Source organism: Carassius gibelio, chromosome A2 (assembly GCF_023724105.1).
Source record: "Carassius gibelio isolate Cgi1373 ecotype wild population from Czech Republic chromosome A2, carGib1.2-hapl.c, whole genome shotgun sequence".
Classification (NCBI taxonomy): Eukaryota; Metazoa; Chordata; class Actinopteri; order Cypriniformes; family Cyprinidae; genus Carassius; species Carassius gibelio.
Window position 1 is genome coordinate 13,919,682 of NC_068372.1, and position 17,553 is coordinate 13,937,234.

Below are 17,553 nucleotides of genomic sequence, written 5' to 3' on the forward strand. Positions count from 1 at the left end.
CAGAACCAAACAAACCAAGAGAACCGAGCTACAAGTGTGAACGCACCCTAAGACACAACATCTCTTACCTTGCATGTCTAAACTGCTATTGGATCGTCTCTCAGCGATCTTGGCCTTGGGTTGTATGGCACCCTCAACCTCATCTGCGCTGTGATTATCTGCCGAAGTAACAGAGCTCTGTGACAGGTTCCCATGGGATGAGCGGGTGCTGCTCTGAGACCTCTTATGAAGGGACATTCTGGAAAGGAATGACACTTGTTAAAACATGCTTTATTAAAATACCGCAGGCAAAACAGGCTGCGCAAAATCTCAGGTGATTGTGAAATGGGTTACTCAACATGAACATGTGAGATTTGAATGCACTGTAAACTAAGGTGATGGCACTGGCCAGTATGTTTGCACGTGGGTGTGATTCAGAGGTCAGAGGAGTTTATACGGGGCAGCGATTATGTAGAGCAGAACTCCTGAATAAACAACATGCTATGACCGACTGTTGTTTCGTTCATCATTCTTCCTGAGGAAGATGCAAACAATGCAGCCTCTTTCTGACCCACGCGGAAACTTGAGTGTGGACTTACCCCGTTTTTGAGGAAGCGGTAAAGTCCTGAGACAGAGACTCCAGCCACACACGCTCTTTAGGCAGGCTGCACACAAACTCAGAGTAGTGCTGGCCCGGCTCATACTTTTTGGCCTGTTCACTTAGAGCTTGGTAGTTGACTGACAGAGGTTGGGTCTGAGTCTGCTGCATCTGGAACCAGTTCACCGTCACCTATAAGAGTTTGTGAGGATAGTCAGTACACAATATTGGTATTTATTTTCATGGAGAATGTCAAAAGTTCAGTAGGGTCAGTAAGAAATGAATACTTTAGCAATTATGATCAAAAGTGACGGTAAAGATATTTAAAATGTTACCAAATTTTTCTAATTTAAAAAAGGGCTGTTCTGTTGAGTTTCCTATATATTTCATGGTTTCCGAAAAATATTTAGCAGCACAAGCATTTTCAACATTGACGTAATGAATTCAGCTTTGTCACTGCAGTAATAAATTACATTTGAATTAATACTTATTGATTCAATTCAAAAACATTCAATAATCGTACATATCCCAAACATTTAAGACTGTATTGTAGTGTTGTTGTGACATGGATACAGACCGATTTGAGGGTCAGGTCACATTGGAAGACCAGCTCCCGAATCTGAGTGAGGATCTCACTCTTTGCGTTTGACAGGCTGACCTTCTTCGCCTCTAGATCGGTCACACATGCTTTATACAGCTCCTGCGCTTCCTCTGCCTAGAATCACCACAAAAACAGACCATCAGCCAAACAGAACAAAAGCATAGTGATTTGCCTTGCCTGCTTTAAGCCAAAGTGTGTGCCTCGTCACCACTTTGAAGCCCAATAAACAAGGTCAATAAACATAAGGGTGTGTGTGTTTGTGCAGTCTGTAATCATCTTGGAGTTGAATTTGAAGTTTTAGGATTCTTTATAGTGCAGTTTCTGCAGTACCTTCTGTAGGGCCTCTTCCTCCACCCTTCGTTTCTTCTCCAGAGTCCTGCCTCCTGCTGTTGGCTGCTCCTCCTCAGTGCGGCTGGTGGAGCTGCGTGCCTTCTCGTACTCCTCCTTCTTCTGCACCTTCAGCAGCCGAGCCTTCTTCAAAGCGCTCTCGGCCTCACTCTGAAAACATACGGGTTATTAATCGCTTGCGGTTCTAAAGGAATGCTAGTGATGAAATAATCAAATAATCATATTCACCATTTTCTTAAGCTCTCTTTGCCATTGTTCCTTTATCTCTTTCCTCTGCTTGTCCAGATCGTTCTTGCGGGCCAGCAGTGGCTGTTGGAATTATTGGAATTTTGTAAATGATTCAGTAGTTGGAGAAGGAAAAAAAGTATAGCAGGTTTAACTGATCATACCTGTATAAATTTGTTGGTTTGTAGAGCTCCAGCTGTTTGGAGCAGAACCTGATTGTACTCGATCTCATTTTTAAAGGCAGAGACGTAAATATCCCGGAAAGGCATGAAGTCCTTTAGAAACGCAGTTACAAAATAATGTCACTTAAAGGCCAAAAATCAAATACACTAACATTCAGTAAGATTCTTGAAAGAAATCGTAGTATTTATTTGAAATAGAAATACATTATAAATGTCTTTGCTATCAAATTTTATGATCTTGTCAAATGAAAGTATTAATTTCTTTCAAAATTCTTCCCAAAAATGAAACATCACACTTAATCAAAACAAAAGACCATCACCTGCTGGCTTGCCACTGCCTTTGCCGATTCTGCCATCTTAGCAAAGCTTCTGGCACATTCCATGTCTGTCAAATACAGAGATACCATATGAAACACTAAAGTTCAACAATGAAGACGCAAAACAAAAGACCAGGCTTTAAGAATGGACTGACCCAGGCTGAGGCGTTTCTCTACCCAGGCCAACATGTCTTTGGTGTATTTGGACCAGGCCTTGGCGTAGAGCAAAGCCGACTCTACTCCACTCTCATTCTTCAGCAGAAGGAGGTCCACCTGCCCCACGGTGGACAGCTCTGGGGACAGAGCGGGATCTATAAACCCAGAACACTGCATATGAACACACACACACTTCCCAAAAATATGATACACAAACACACAAAAAAAAAAACATCTGAAAATGCACAGCGGTACCATTTGAAGACATTTACATTTCCTTAACCTCAGTCTCTCCACTCTCTACAACTGTCATTTAAAATCTACTTTTAAATATTACCGCCCTACAGGGTTTATAGGCCAAAAGTTACGAGGCAAATTTTACAAGTCAGCTTTATTAAAGGCAGCGACAGCACTTAAACTGGTGGCGAACTTGCTTTCAAGAGGAATAAACATATACCCATCCCACTGACTTAAAAGAAAAAGAGTCTATTCTAAAGTCTTTCTAAAACGGACACTAATCTGTGGGAGCATCAGATGTATGTACATCTCGTAAAATCAGATCTTCTCGTAAAACCTTAACCTTTGCCAAATGCACTGATACACAACTCAGCTGCGCTGAATCCAAGCACCCCGCCCAAAAAGCCACATGTGGTTCCCATTCCTCATACAAACGATCAAAAAAACCCAAAGAATGTCAACCATTTGGCAAACAAGCTCGACTATATGAAAAACAACACAAGTGTGTGGAGTTCTCTTGCTGATTATGACCTATGTCAGAGCAGCTCATCCTCTCTCTGCTAGAACAACACCTTTCATGTGTGGTTTGTTTAACTAGAAAACTTTGTTGAAGTTTGCATTACTGTTGCTCTAAGGCACATTAACCATGTGACGAGATTCTCTTCAACACCTCAGTGACAAGAGCGTGCTGGCTTTGCGAGGAAAACGTGCTAGAAGGATGAAAGACAAAAAGGAGAAGGAAAGGAAATCCATTTACCTGCCAGATCATTTAGATTGCAGCCTCCTGAATCTTCAGAGAGGTTTTCAAAAGACTAGAGGAGAAAAAGAGAAAGTCGTTTCACACAGGATGAGAAGTTTGATCACAGAGGCGAGGGATGAAAAGGTGCTTCTCTTTTATCTCGTCTCTCAATGTCTCAGTCAATCAAAGCTTGAAAGACCTTGCTCTTTAAATCACAGGGGCCAGCCTGGTGTCTTTATTTTCTAAGCAGAACTCTAATCTTAAAGGCATGGTTGACCAAAAAAATGAAATGTCATTATTTACTCAAACTTGTTTTAAAAATATGTTAGTCATTTTTCTGTGGAACACAAAAGAATTCTGTAGAAGCTTCAAGCCTCTTTTTTTCCATACGACAGTTCATAGGAACCACACCTGTCAATCATCAAAAAGGAAATCGAAAGCATGCAAATGCCATAAAACTAAGCCAAACTACTACTTTTATTCAGCAAGGATGCATTAAATTGATCATAAGTGACAGTAAATACATATAGAATTCTACAAAAGTATTCTATTTCAAATAGATGCTGTTTGAACATTCTATTCATCAAAGAATCCTGAAAAAAAGTATCACAGTTTCCTCACAAGTGGCACAACCATGTTTTCAACATTGATAATAAAATCAAATCAAATCCCGCACCAAATCACGGGAATAAATGACATTTTAAAATAAATGCAGCCTTGGTGAGCAGAAGACTCTAGTCAAAAATATTCAAAACATTTCTTACAGACCCCAAACTTTTAAATGGAAGTGTATTTCAAGCTTTCTGAAGTCATATGATACTGTTGTTTATGAACAGAAAATACTGGCTTAAATTTCACTCTGCTTGCCACAAAAAGTTATTGAATGGCTCCAGAAGGCATGGAAGACATTTAACGGTGCTTTGTATTGGCAGACGTAAGCACTATGAACTGTTGTTGTATAAAAAGAGCTGCGTGAAGAGCAAAACGATCCATTTGTGTTCCACTGAAAAATAGGTGAGTATATAAAGACTTTTTTTGCTCATTTTTTCAAGGACCTTTGAAGGCAATGTAGGTGATTACTTACACGACTTCTTCTGGCTTGGGTGTACCCCAACCTGGAGCCACTGTCCACATCTTCCATAAGGAAGTCAGACACTCTGAAGTGGAAAACAAATACAAGTCACTGCACATAACATAACTTGAACATACATACGAAGGTTATAATATTATGGTGTTATTTTTCTTTGCAGATAGCTCATTTTAAAATCAGGAATAGAGCAGTATTAAGGGTTAGTTCATCCAAAAATGAAAATTCCGTCATCATTTACTCACCCTCACATCATTCCTAACCTGCTTGACTTTAGCTTCTCTTCGAATCACAAATGAAGCGATCATCAAGTCTCTTTGGTGGACTCTTTAAACCACTTGGATTTATTTGGATTATGATGTCTTTATGAACTTTTGAACTGTCAAAGTTGTGGTTGCGTGGACTGAAATCTCTTGGTTTTATGTTTTGAGAATGTCTTATGGGTTTGGAACAGCATGAGGATGAGTAACTCAATTTTCATTTTTGGGAGAACGATCCATTTAGGTGACACAAGTACATCTTAAATGAAACTGAAAGTAACTCTAGACAGACAGAGCATTCAGAATATACATATGACTACAGAATAGAGAGCTATGGTACTCACACATTGCCAAAGGTGAACGCCAAAGTATCGATTGATGTGTGTATCTCGCCAAATATTGTGTCTTTGTTTTGTTTATTGACTTCCTTGACGTTCACGCCTGTGGGAAGTGATGAAACACATGAGAAGTGTAGCCAAATGGCAGTCTGCACCAAAATTACAATTCTCAACAAATGATGACAGCAGGGGTGTAGACCTAGAGTTTACTGTGGAATTATGAATCCCACCACAGTGGACCACCACAGCAGTTGGGCACTGATTAATAGCTACAACACTCTGATAATATAGAATACATTCATTCCATATGAGAGTCATTTTAGTATGCTGTAAATTAAGACTCATTCTGAACAATACGGTGCACAAAGAAAAGGAACCTTCACAAATTCTTCCTGTATTAGCATCTAATGCTGCTTTGGTCGTGCTTCCCTAGATCACAAAACAAATGCTGTATTGTTAGCATGTAAATAAATCAACAGACGGCTTTCTTCATAAACTGTTTCCGTTGTTTCAAAAAGAGGCCAGATGACAGAAAGCACGTTTTGATGCACAGTTTGCCATGTTTCGAGCTGACAAAAGATAAATTAACAAAAAATTGACATCAAAATCTTAATTTGAAAAATCTGATATGTGATAGACAAGAAGTAACGTCTCAGAGGCGCTACGAAACTTGCATTTACCAAGAGCTTCCTGTCTGGTAGCTGAGCCTCCCCTTCACAGGAAACACTGACAAAGCTTGAACTCGCAAAACAATCAGCAGTCGTTCAAACAACTTTCACCGAACTCACCAACTCCTTTAACTTCCACTTGCAGTCATATCCAGGTTCGATATGGTAAGGCATAGATTAACGAACTAGCCCAGAACTTCAGGAACTAAGGGCACAGCCTAGTTCACAATGATTCAGTGGAGCTCGACTTCCACTTTTTTCCCTCACATACAATAAAAACTGTCAAAGCCGTAAAAAAAAAAAGCAATATCATCTGTAGTTTGCCGTTCCGCATGGGCGCTTTTTTTGCTTGGATGTCATGCAAAATGCAGTGACTGTCAGCAGAGGTGGGAATCGCCCCCCCTCAACCGCCATTCATACTCACAGCTAGCAAGTGAGCAGAGGGGATGGCACTGGAGACGAGAGCGTGAGAGGTGCGTGGCTCCTGGTGCATGCCTGTCTGCTTCTGAATGCAGGCGGGCGGCTCAGTGGCCCCTGCAAAGGAACGCTGACTTCTTCCTCAGGACATCCTGCAGTTCCACAACAATGATTCTGCCCCCTTCGCAGCTCAAATACGGACATGGCTGCATTCAGAAAGCAGTCCTCTCAAAGAAAAACCCTCAAAAGCATTTTTTGCATCATTGGAAAGATTTTTTTTACAAATTTGTCAATATGGGTTTTTTGCTAAAAATATCTAAGATTCTTACCATATACTTGTGGCAAAGTAAAGCATACAGGAATCACTTTATCAGGTGGAATGCGTCATAAGATAGGATGAAATACCTGAGATAACAGAGTCTCCTTAGATTAGAAGCAAAGATAAAAATACAGCGAGTCATTGACTCACTCTAGACAAGCGCGGGGGAAGAAAGAATTTCAATAACTTGAGACACTTGACGCTTTTATTGCTGCGCCCCCGGAGTGAATCTTCAGCAAAACTATGCAACAGTTTTTTCTTATTTATTTATTTTTAAAGATAGAAGAACACACAGATTGAGCGTATTTGGGGGTAGGGGAGGATATGGGCATTTTGATTGCCTCAAGTTCATAGCTTTCCATCAGGAGAAAGACAGACGGATGACATTGATGTTGGGTTTTTAAAATAAAGCGTGAATGGGAAGCACACTCTGGAATATCAGTCAAACAGGTAACTTGAGGCGGTTATCTGAGATTTATCTATTCTTAACTTCCTCATTCAAAAGGTAAAAAAAAAGAAAAGATGAAGGCCTCAGGCATTTAAAAAAAAAAAAAAAACACATTATTTCCCTCTGTTAAACTCTTCAGACTTACCTTTGACAGAAACAATAAAGAGACTTTAAAAGACACATGGGAGCTCAGTGGGGTCTCTGGCCATCTAGTGGCAAATGATGATACTCTAGTGGCCAAATCAATGATGCCAAAACATACAGTTGAAAACAGCTAGAAATGATGAGGATAACCAATAAAAAAACACCACAAAAAACATCCATTTCCTCTTCTGAAGCTGCTATCCATTGCAAACTGAACTGATGTACACATTTATATATTACATAACCATGCAGTAATGTCTTTATATTGATAATCTATTTTTTTTTTTTCTTAGCACGTGAATAAGAAGTCTGCCATCCATACAAAAACTTGGCTTCACTTTGACTTCACATCTAAGATAATCTAAGATAAAAACAAGAGCTAAAATAATGATGCATTATTTTCATCACTGTCTTAATCCATTAAGCCACATCAAGCATGGTCTCATTTTTTAAATATTAATGCAACATGCAAAGTTTTTCTTTTTTAAAATATTCATTTGTCAAACTGACAAGTCTGTGCTGCAGTTCTATGAATGTTTTGTATGAATACTTACACAGACAAGATTAATTCTAAGCTGTTGGTTCTGAACGGGTGGAGTTGAAGGAGGATGCTCACCTTTGACTTTGGCGATGACGGTGCCTGCAGCACCTAGAATTTCTGATGAGTTTAGTGCCTGGTGCTTGCCAATGACGGTCTTCAACACACGTGCCAGCTCCTCAAGTCGCTCGTTGACCACATGCTGCGAGCACTCTTGGTTTTCTGTTGGTGACAGACATATAGACAGAGACCACAATGTCATGAGCTCAGCTTTCTCCAGGTGTTTTTGAAGATGCACTCATTTAAAACTACATTGGTGCAGCAGCAACATCGAAAGGTTTAGAATTTTGAGTCCGTTTAAAGATCCCCTTGTGACACCTCTTCAAAGTGCACATGAAATGAGTGACACTGATACATCCGACAGCACTCTTGTTCTGTGACTGTGCATGCCCATGTGGTTAGAGATAATGAGCAGTGTACGAGGTTGCGCTTTGGCTGAGATGCAGACGCTGCTTTTGTGCGCTCGAGAGAAGGCAGACAGCAAGATAAAAAAAGAACTCAGCTACTGTATGCACACCTATCTAGACGTGTGATAACAGATTTTATTTTTATTTTTTGTATGAAAGTGACATACAGAGTGAGGCACTTCATTACTGTTGACTGCACGTTAGTACTGCCATCATGAAGATTAGAGAGTTTTGACTGGCTTATTTCCTGTTTTTTGCATTGAATTGATCAGAAGTGTGAGTAGAGATAATGTATAGTGTTACAAAAGATTTACATTTCAATTAAATAATGTTCTTTTGAACTTTCTATTTATCAAAGAATCCTGATTTTTTTTTTTTTTTTTTAAGTATAATGGTTTCAACAAAAATATTAGGAAGCACAACTGATTTAACATTGAAAATATTATTTTAAATTACTAAAGGGATCGTGTGATACTGAAAACTGGAGGAAACTGCTGTTAAAACTTCAGCTTTACGGTCACAGGAATAAATAACATTTCATCAAATACATTTTTCCAGTTTCCAAATAGTTAATGTGCAGTCACGTTCACACAACAGAAGATAACAGAGGAGACAACCACATTCTATAACCGAACTTACATTTTCAGGACCATATTCTCAAAAAACATGCGCCGTATGAACTGGACAACTAGTACAGTGTGAGAGCCTCTCGTGTGGTTTCACTCTACAGCTACGGAGAAATGAGCTGTGCGTCATCTGAAGTTTTTAGATCCAGACACTGTTCTCCACTGTAGCGCTTTCCATCAGTTTTGTGTTCTGTGTGTGACTGTGTTGTTTGAAACAGACATTTCAAGTCTCACACCTGTAAGAAAACACTGACAGTGTTAACATTGTCGTAGATAATGTAGTGATTATTCATTTTTGGCGCTATGGCATTTTTAAACTGTCGGAGAAGCTAGCATGACTCTAACAATATCGCTCTGGATCAATAATCACCCGATCACGGTCAAACATGATCACTGTGCGATCTAATGTGAAGAGTCTTATTAACTCACTGTCATGCATTGTGTGCAATAAATTTATTCTCCCTCTCCACATTTTGTTGATTTTCTCCACTTCTAAACAAACTCTTAAGCCTCTTGAAAGTACTTGTCGTACTCCTAACAATTTTGGACCTTAAGAGCTCTTTTAAGGGTTAAGATGTTTTCTGAATTACTTGGATCTTTTCTTTAATTTTATGATTTTTGAAAAAATGAATTTTATATCCGTAAAATCCACTTTCGGTCAACCTCTAGTTTAAAATATTTTTTTGCACTGTACCACAGCAGTACAAGGCCGATCTTTTTTTTGTGTTCCCATCATTTTACTGAAGAATGCTTCTCTAATCTTGAGCCTCTTTCAAATACGCGGATAATGTGGCCTGTGATTTGTCCCGCTATTGTTTAATTTTTGGTTCATTCACACTGCCAGTGATTTTCCGGAATCTGTGTGTGCATTCACACACATCCCATAAAGATCCTGATGTGTACTGTTCCACTAAACTGGCGAACCATCTCAGCTTTAGCGCTGGCAGTGAGGAGCTAATATTTTTTCATATTTCAGCCCCATATCTTTTCATCGTGAACATTGATGTAAAAGAGTTGGACATCACTTCGACACACAACCTTTTATGGCATTGGTCCTGGCTTTTGATCGTACAGGGCTTGTTCCCATTTCCAAATCCAGGACTAGGTTGTTGTTAGGTCCCAATTGTGGGTTAGTTCCCAGGATCAATCCCGGGATGTGTTTGCATTCACACAGAAGGCACTCTGGCAATTTTCCGGGATCAACGCTAAGTGCGAAAGGGGCTTTGGGAAGTTCAACGCGGGATACCATTTCCGAAACACGCTGTTCATGGTAGACCAATTACAACAGACTGGGCCATCTGACCAATCAGAGCAGATTAGGCTCATGGAAAGGAGCAGTTTATAGAGACTGATTGTTAGAACTGCTTTGAACAAATCATTTGAGAATCGTTGGAAAATGAGGTGATATTAACTGCATATTTTGAGAAAACAAAAGCTTTTTGTGACCTTCGATGCATGTAAACCTACTGTAGGAGAATCCCAAAATAATATTAGGAACCTTAAAAATGTCATTATGGGGCACTTCAAATTTAATAACATTACTGTTTTACTGTCGTTTTTTTGACACTGAATGAAGCTACCTGAAAGTTTTGGAGAAATAATAAGTGTGCCTGTGTCACTACTTCCATATTTCTAAAATAAGCAGAAGTATGCAAACAACTTTAAAATCAATGTGAAACCACTTTTAATGTTAATCTACTTCTGTAATGCAAATTCAGTTGAAACAGGATATTAAACAAGAAGAAAAACGCAGGGTGAGACTTTTATCCAATGGAAATTGACTATGACTGAATGAAAAGTGGACTTTCCATATCTGAATGGAGCCAGGTCAAATGTTTGCTAAAGTGCTACATTTATCTTTTAACCTCATACCTTCATAATTATCAAATATCAAAAGTCCATGTAGCCTAAATAAGGCCCCGTCCACACGGAGACGCGTTTCTGTGAATACGCACAAATATTTTATCAGATAGGCGTTTCGTCCACACGGATCCGGTGTTTTCGCAAGGTGTAACCGCTATTATTTGAAACCAGGTCCCAGAGTGAATAAATTTGAAAACGCCGTCTTTGCTTTTTCGTCTGGACGGCTAATCCTTATATTTTCTGAAACGATGACGTCATCAGCCCACGTCTCCCCCCTAGTCAGAAACCTCTACGTCTCGTATCAGTAACAAAAACATGAACAAACACTGAACGATTGTCTTTTTATTAACTAACATTAACACTGATTAATAAATGTATTTGTAACAAGGTTCAACACAGTCTCAATAGGAAGGAAGAAGGCAGGGGTCGGCTTGTTGCTGGGACACTCGTTTATTCAGTAATACAAAATAAGAAAAACACGATGCCCTCTGGGCGTAGACAGCAAACGATTGCTTAAACACGGTCAATAACTTCAATAACTTTAAAGCACTGTTGTAGCTTCCCTAGTGCAGCACGAGGTCCCAGCGTGTCTCTCTCTCCTTCTCTCTGCGGTGACTCGGCTTATATCCGGTCTCTCCACGCCAATTACTGCAATCAAACACACGTGTTCGTTAATTGCATTTGACCTACTTACGCCTCGCTCTGCTCCCTCCGTCTCTCTCCCGTTGCGGATTCCGCTAAACCACGCCCCCCTCGCCACATACCCCCACCGCCCGACTCAGGCCGGGGAGCCGTCCGGCCTGCAGCCTCCCCCCCCCCCCCCTCCTGGAGAGGAAGTCAGCCACAGCCATCTGTACACCCGGCCTGTGGATCACCTGAAATTTAAATGGTTGTAAAGCCAGATACCACCGGGTGATCCGCGCGTTGGTATCTTTCATGCGGTGGAGCCACTGCAGAGGAGCGTGGTCCGAACAGAGGGTGAACTCCCGCCCCAGGAGGTAATAACGGAGGGTAAGAACAGCCCACCTGATCGCTAGACATTCTTTTTCTATGGTGCTGTACATCGTCTCTCTCTTAGAGAGCTTCCGACTGATGTACAGCACCGGCCGTTCTTCCCCCTCCACCTCCTGGGACAGGACTGCGCCCAACCCTCTGTTCGACGCGTCTGTCTGCAAGATAAAGGGGAGAGAAAAGTTAGGTGCATTCAGGAGCGGTCCGCCACACAGGGCAGCTTTTAACTGGGTGAAAGCCTGCTGGCACTGCTCCGTCCACTGGACCGTATCTGGTGCCTCCTTTTTAGTTAAATCAGTCAGCGGGCTAGCAGTATCCGAAAAATTAGGTACAAACCTTCTATAATACCCTGCCAGCCCCAGGAACTGTCTAACCTCCTTTTTGGTCTTAGGCCTTGGACAAGTTGCAACTGCTGCCGTCTTATCAATTTGGGGACGCACCTGTCCATGACCCAAGTGGAAACCCAGATATCTTACTTCCACCCGCCCAATTGCACACTTCCTCGGATTAGCCGTGAGCCCAGCCCTCCTCAGCGTCTTCAGGACCGCTCGCAAATGCTGCATATGTCGCTGCCAATCCCCACTGTAGATGATGATGTCATCCAGGTAGGCGGCGGCATATGCAGCATGCGGACGGAGAATTTTGTCCATGAGACGCTGAAACGTGGCTGGAGCCCCGAATAGCCCGAACGGAAGAGTGACAAATTGGTGTAACCCGAACGGCGTGGTGAAAGCTGTTTTTTCTTTGGTCATGGGAGACAAGGGGATCTGCCAATAACCTTTAGTTAAATCCAGCGTCGAGTAAAAGCGAGCCGAGCCTAGCCGATCAAGCAATTCGTCCACCCGGGGCATTGGATATGCGTCAAATTTTGACACAGCATTCACCTTTCTATAATCCACACAGAACCGCACGGAGCCGTCTGTTTTAGGTACTAAGACGATCGGGCTCGCCCAGTCACTGTTGGATTCTTCTATTACTCCCATCTCTAGCATTGCCTCTAACTCCCCCTGAACCACCTTTTTTTTATGTTCAGGTAATCTATACGGCCGGCTGCGAACTACCACGCCCGGCTCGGTCTCAACATGGTGCTGAATGAGATTCGTTCGACCAGGCAGGGGCGAGAACACATCAGCAAAGGCTGCTTGAATGGACTTGATATCAGTGAGCTGCGATGGTGAGAGGTGGTCTCCTCCAGGGGCCAGAGCGAGAGATTGGGATTTTGAACTCGCTTCTGGACCGAGATCCTCCTCCCCACTCACTACCGTCGCCAGCAACACTGATTCCGCCTCAGACCATTTTTTTAATAGGTTGAGGTGGTATATTTGATGTGCCCCGCCCCTATCCGTTCGAGCTACCTCATAGTTAAGATCCCCAACCCGCCGTGTGACCTCAAAGGGTCCTTGCCACTTCGCGAGTAACTTTGAACTAGAGGTAGGGAGTAATACAAGCACTTTATCCCCCGGTGCAAATTGACGTAGCCTAGCCCCCCTGTTGTACAACCGACTCTGTTTGTCTTGAGCCTGCAACAAATTCTCCATGGATAGCCGCCCCAACGTGTGGAGTTTTGTTCTCAGGTCCATGACATATTGAATTTCGTTTTTACTAGCAGAAGGTCCGTCCTCCCAAGTTTCTTTAAGGACGTCAAGGACCCCGCGGGGCTGGCGCCCATAAAGAAGCTCGAAGGGGGAAAACCCCGTGGAGGCTTGCGGGACCTCCCGTACAGCGAACAAGAGGGGTTCTAGCCACCTATCCCAATTTTTGGCGTCTTCCTGAACGAACTTACGAATCATGGATTTTAATGTGCGATTAAATCGCTCGACCAGCCCGTCTGTTTGTGGGTGATAGACGCTTGTTCGAATCGATCTAATGCCCAATAATTCATAAAGCTCGCGAATAGTACGTGACATAAACGCCGTGCCCTGATCGGTGAGGATCTCCTTTGGGATCCCCACCCGGGAGATTAATTGAAACAGTGCACTCGCCACACTCTTCGCGGAAATAGAGCGGAGAGGCACTGCCTCAGGATATCGCGTTGCATAGTCCACCAGAACTAATGCAAAGCGGTGTCCTCGTGCTGACCGCTCTAATGGCCCGATGAGGTCCATGCCAATTCGTTCGAAGGGGACCTGCATTAATGGAAGGGGGCACAATGGTGCTTTTGGGGTGGCCGGTGGATTCACCAGCTGACATTCACGACAAGCCGCGCACCATCTGCGCACATTCTCGTGAATGCCCGGCCAGAAGAAGCGGGCCATGAGACGGTTTAGTGTAGCCGCTTGCCCTAAATGCCCGGCCATTGGATTACAATGAGCCGCCTGGAAAAGCATTTCCCGGCGGCTTTTAGGTATCAACAACTGGGTTGTATCTTGCTTTGTCTGGGCGTCTTGGGTCACCCGATACAACCTATCTTTTAAAATTGAAAAGTAAGGATAAGAGAGCGGTTGGTCAGGGAGGAGAAGCTGTCCGTCGATCGAGCGAACCTGGTCAAAAGCATTTTTTAGCGTCTCATCGCGGGACTGTTCCAGGGGGAAATCATCGCGCTCCGGGAGGATGTTCCGCTCGGGAGCACTCGGTTCCCCTGCAACAGGTTCCGGTGGTTCCGGTTCAGCCTCTCCCACCTGCGCAACCGCTACTCCATCCCTCCCTTGTTTCCCCCAAGAGCCATCCGAACATAAATACCCCAATAATTCATTAAACGCGGGCCAATTCGTACCCAAAATTATCGGATGCCTGAGGTGCGGGTTAACGGCCACCTCTACTCTATGTTTTTCTCCCCTAAATTTAATATCCACAGGCAAAATAGGGTAATTCACCACTTCCCCGTGTACACACCGAACCCTAACCATGCGGCTATTATCCAATGCCTTCGGATGAATCAGGCTTTGATGGATGGAGGATTGGTTACATCCCGAATCCACCAAAGCCTGATATGTACCCCCCCTGATACTCACTGGTATTTGGTATAAGCCAGCCTGATCGAGGGCAGCCTTTGGCGCGTCGGGGACCCGGATCAACGTCCCCACTTCCATCACCGGACACCTATCGATCAAATGCCCTGGGTCCCCGCAACGCCAACAGGCCGGCCCAGACTTTACCGCCACCCTGGCGGCAGGAAGTAGGTCAAGCGATTGGCGAGGAGAGAGCGGAGAGGCCGGGGCCTGGGGAACGGATCCCATGGGCGAGGTCCCACCCCTGGGAGGAGCCCTGGGACCTGCTGGTGACTCAGCCCCGTAATTCGTCCTCCACCTCGGGGCTAGCTTCGACGGAAGCCCCCCACGGGACCTGGGGAGAGGGACAGATTTAGGGAGAGAGAGGGGAGGGGAGGAGAGAGAAGAAGAGAGAGAAGCAGATGGTAAGGGGTCGCCGACCCCTGGACACGCCACCATTTGGTCTTCCGCCAGCTGGATGGCCTGGTTCAGCGACGTCGGGCGGTGGCACTGGACCCACTGCGCTGTCTTCCTTGGCAGCTTGGCCACGAACTGCTCCAGTACCACACGATCGATCACGTCCTCGACGTCGCTACTGTCGGCCATCAACCACTTGCGGCAGGAATCCCGGAGCTGCTGTGCCATCACGAAGGGCCGGCCAGACTCTTCCAGGGTTAGAGTCCTGAACCTCTGGCGATGTTGCTCCGGAGTCCGACCGACCCGCTGGAGGATGGCACGCTTGAGGTCCTGGTAGGCCAGGAGGTTTTGGACTGGCAGTTGGTGAGCGGCCACCTGCGCTTCCCCGGACAGCAGGGGAATGAGCCGCAGGGGCCAGTCCGCAGGGGGCCACCCTCGAGCCTCTGCCGATTTTTCAAACAGGTCCAGGAAGGCCTCCGGGTCATCCTGAGGCCCCATCTTGTTGAGCGGCAGAGGAGATGTCTGGTCTTTAAACGAAGGGGTGGCCCGGGCCTCCCGGTCTACCCAGCTCCGGAATAGCTCGCGGTCTTCATGCTGGGCCCGGAGGAGCGCCTCGAAGCGTTTGTCCTGCTCCTCCTTGATCGCCAGCATGTGTTGATGTTGTTCCTGATGAAGACCGGCGAGCGACTGGATGATGTCCGCAAATGGCGTACCTGACGGAGATTGCATGGCGGCGATGCTCTTCTTCCTTCCCGGGTTTCGGCACCACTGTAACAAGGTTCAACACAGTCTCAATAGGAAGGAAGAAGGCAGGGGTCGGCTTGTTGCTGGGACACTCGTTTATTCAGTAATACAAAATAAGAAAAACACGATGCCCTCTGGGCGTAGACAGCAAACGATTGCTTAAACACGGTCAATAACTTCAATAACTTTAAAGCACTGTTGTAGCTTCCCTAGTGCAGCACGAGGTCCCAGCGTGTCTCTCTCTCCTTCTCTCTGCGGTGACTCGGCTTATATCCGGTCTCTCCACGCCAATTACTGCAATCAAACACACGTGTTCGTTAATTGCATTTGACCTACTTACGCCTCGCTCTGCTCCCTCCGTCTCTCTCCCGTTGCGGATTCCGCTAAACCACGCCCCCCTCGCCACAGTATTGTTCCATGTTCGTTTGTGTAACACGCGCAAGGTTTACGAGCATAGTCCAAGTCTTCTCTGTTTTTAGTGTATCTCTGTGGCAGAATTACAGCGCCACATATTGGTCTGGCATGTATACTACATCATTTTGCGGTTTCGTGTGGACGCGGATATTTCTTGAGACGAGGAAAATAAAGATCGGATTGGGGTAAGCTCCGTCTCCGTGTGGACGAGGCCTAAAGGTCATCTGTAGAGAAATTAATGTGGTTACCTTTTTCATACATTTCATGCTTACTTGAAAAGCTACCAGGTTTGCTATAACTAAATGAAAAAAACATTCACAATTATTTAAACCAAAACTATTCACACCGAATTTACTCAGTCTGAAAAAGGTTATATGTGAATTGCCATATGTGAATCCAAACAAACACCTAGCCTTCAAATAACCAAATAGGTTTCAAACATTATCAAATTTTGACAAGTTTCAAAATATTGTGCATGTTTTTCAAACTATAAATAATTAGACTCAATGTAAACAAATATTAAGATTAAAAATGTTTGTTTACACCACGTGAACCCATAAACGAACACCACAATCTCACTTGTTTGCATTAGGATAAAGTGGACGGTTTGGCTGTTTGCAGGGGATGACTTCATATCTAACTGAACATTGCAAAGGGTTCAAAGACTTTTGATAGCAGGAACATCTGTTTTTTATCCTCTCTGTGCAGATGTACATCATGCCTCAAGAATGAGACAGAAGCTTTATGAGAGCACAGTTACAGCATGGAAGGTATGTGTTTTAGTGTTGGATGATATGCTCCACAGTCATTTCATCTTATCGTCAGCCCGTGAGATCCCCGATACACAAAATTATCATGCTAATTTATTGAAATATTTACTTAGTTTCATAGCCGGAAAGTGGACCAACTCCAGGGCTAAAAGCACCCTAATGTTTTTAATAAGACTGAATATGTATTTAACATGATTTAACATTGTAAGTTACTAATTATAATGCTTAAATTTTTTCAGTTATTGAAACAGCAGCAACAGAAAACGAGAGGAGAAATAAAAAAAAACACTTGTGTTATGGTCAGTGAATCTGTATCCACTGTATGGTGAATCTCTTATACTCACAATGCACGCACATCTAAGCTTGATGTTTTTGATGAGAGAATTTGCTAGAGAGCAGACAGAGCAGAGAAAGCAGCGAGCGCGTGCACTGAACAAAACAACTTCTTCATTGTGAGTAAATCACTCACAACTAAATCTTCACTCTGGGTGACTAAAGCCCCTTTCACACTGCCATTCCGGCAAATACACGGGTAAAGAGTTCCGGCAATTGTTCCTGGGTCGCTAGATCGATGACACGTGACATCAGGGCGTGACGTGTAATGTACGAGTCGAAAACGTTAGGCACGTTATACTTTCACTGAAGCAAGCGAACGATCTCGGCGTCAGCGCGGAAGGTGAGGAACTAACTGGTCTCTGCTTCATTACAGTTTG

The 17,553-nt window shown here is 43.8% G+C and overlaps 2 protein-coding genes across 6 annotated transcripts in view; both read right to left on the reverse strand.

Annotated features, from left to right (window-relative positions):
• The window catches only part of LOC128027215 (rho GTPase-activating protein 29-like), a 41,922-nt gene that overhangs the window by 9,906 nt on the left and 14,463 nt on the right, over positions 1-17,553 (reverse strand). For 2 of the 5 annotated variants that reach the window (XM_052614578.1, XM_052614588.1), the window contains exons 3-14: positions 7,680-7,823; positions 5,074-5,170; positions 4,467-4,539; positions 3,401-3,455; positions 2,406-2,561; positions 2,254-2,318; positions 1,916-2,026; positions 1,755-1,835; positions 1,509-1,676; positions 1,155-1,292; positions 579-769; positions 69-238 (exon numbers count right to left, since the gene is read on the reverse strand). In XM_052614578.1, coding sequence (XP_052470538.1) covers positions 69-238; positions 579-769; positions 1,155-1,292; positions 1,509-1,676; positions 1,755-1,835; positions 1,916-2,026; positions 2,254-2,318; positions 2,406-2,561; positions 3,401-3,455; positions 4,467-4,539; positions 5,074-5,170; positions 7,680-7,823 — 1,449 coding nt within the window. The other 3 variants (XM_052614607.1, XM_052614598.1, XM_052614615.1) reach the window with 3 other exon arrangements.
• On the reverse strand, positions 10,934-16,066 carry LOC128027241 (putative SCAN domain-containing protein SCAND2P). The gene is made up of 2 exons (XM_052614636.1): positions 14,520-16,066; positions 10,934-11,205 (listed from the first exon to the last, which is right to left on the reverse strand). Exons 1-2 carry the CDS (start codon positions 15,639-15,641, stop codon positions 11,203-11,205), a joined length of 1,125 nt encoding a protein of 374 aa, XP_052470596.1. The 5' UTR covers positions 15,642-16,066; the 3' UTR covers positions 10,934-11,202.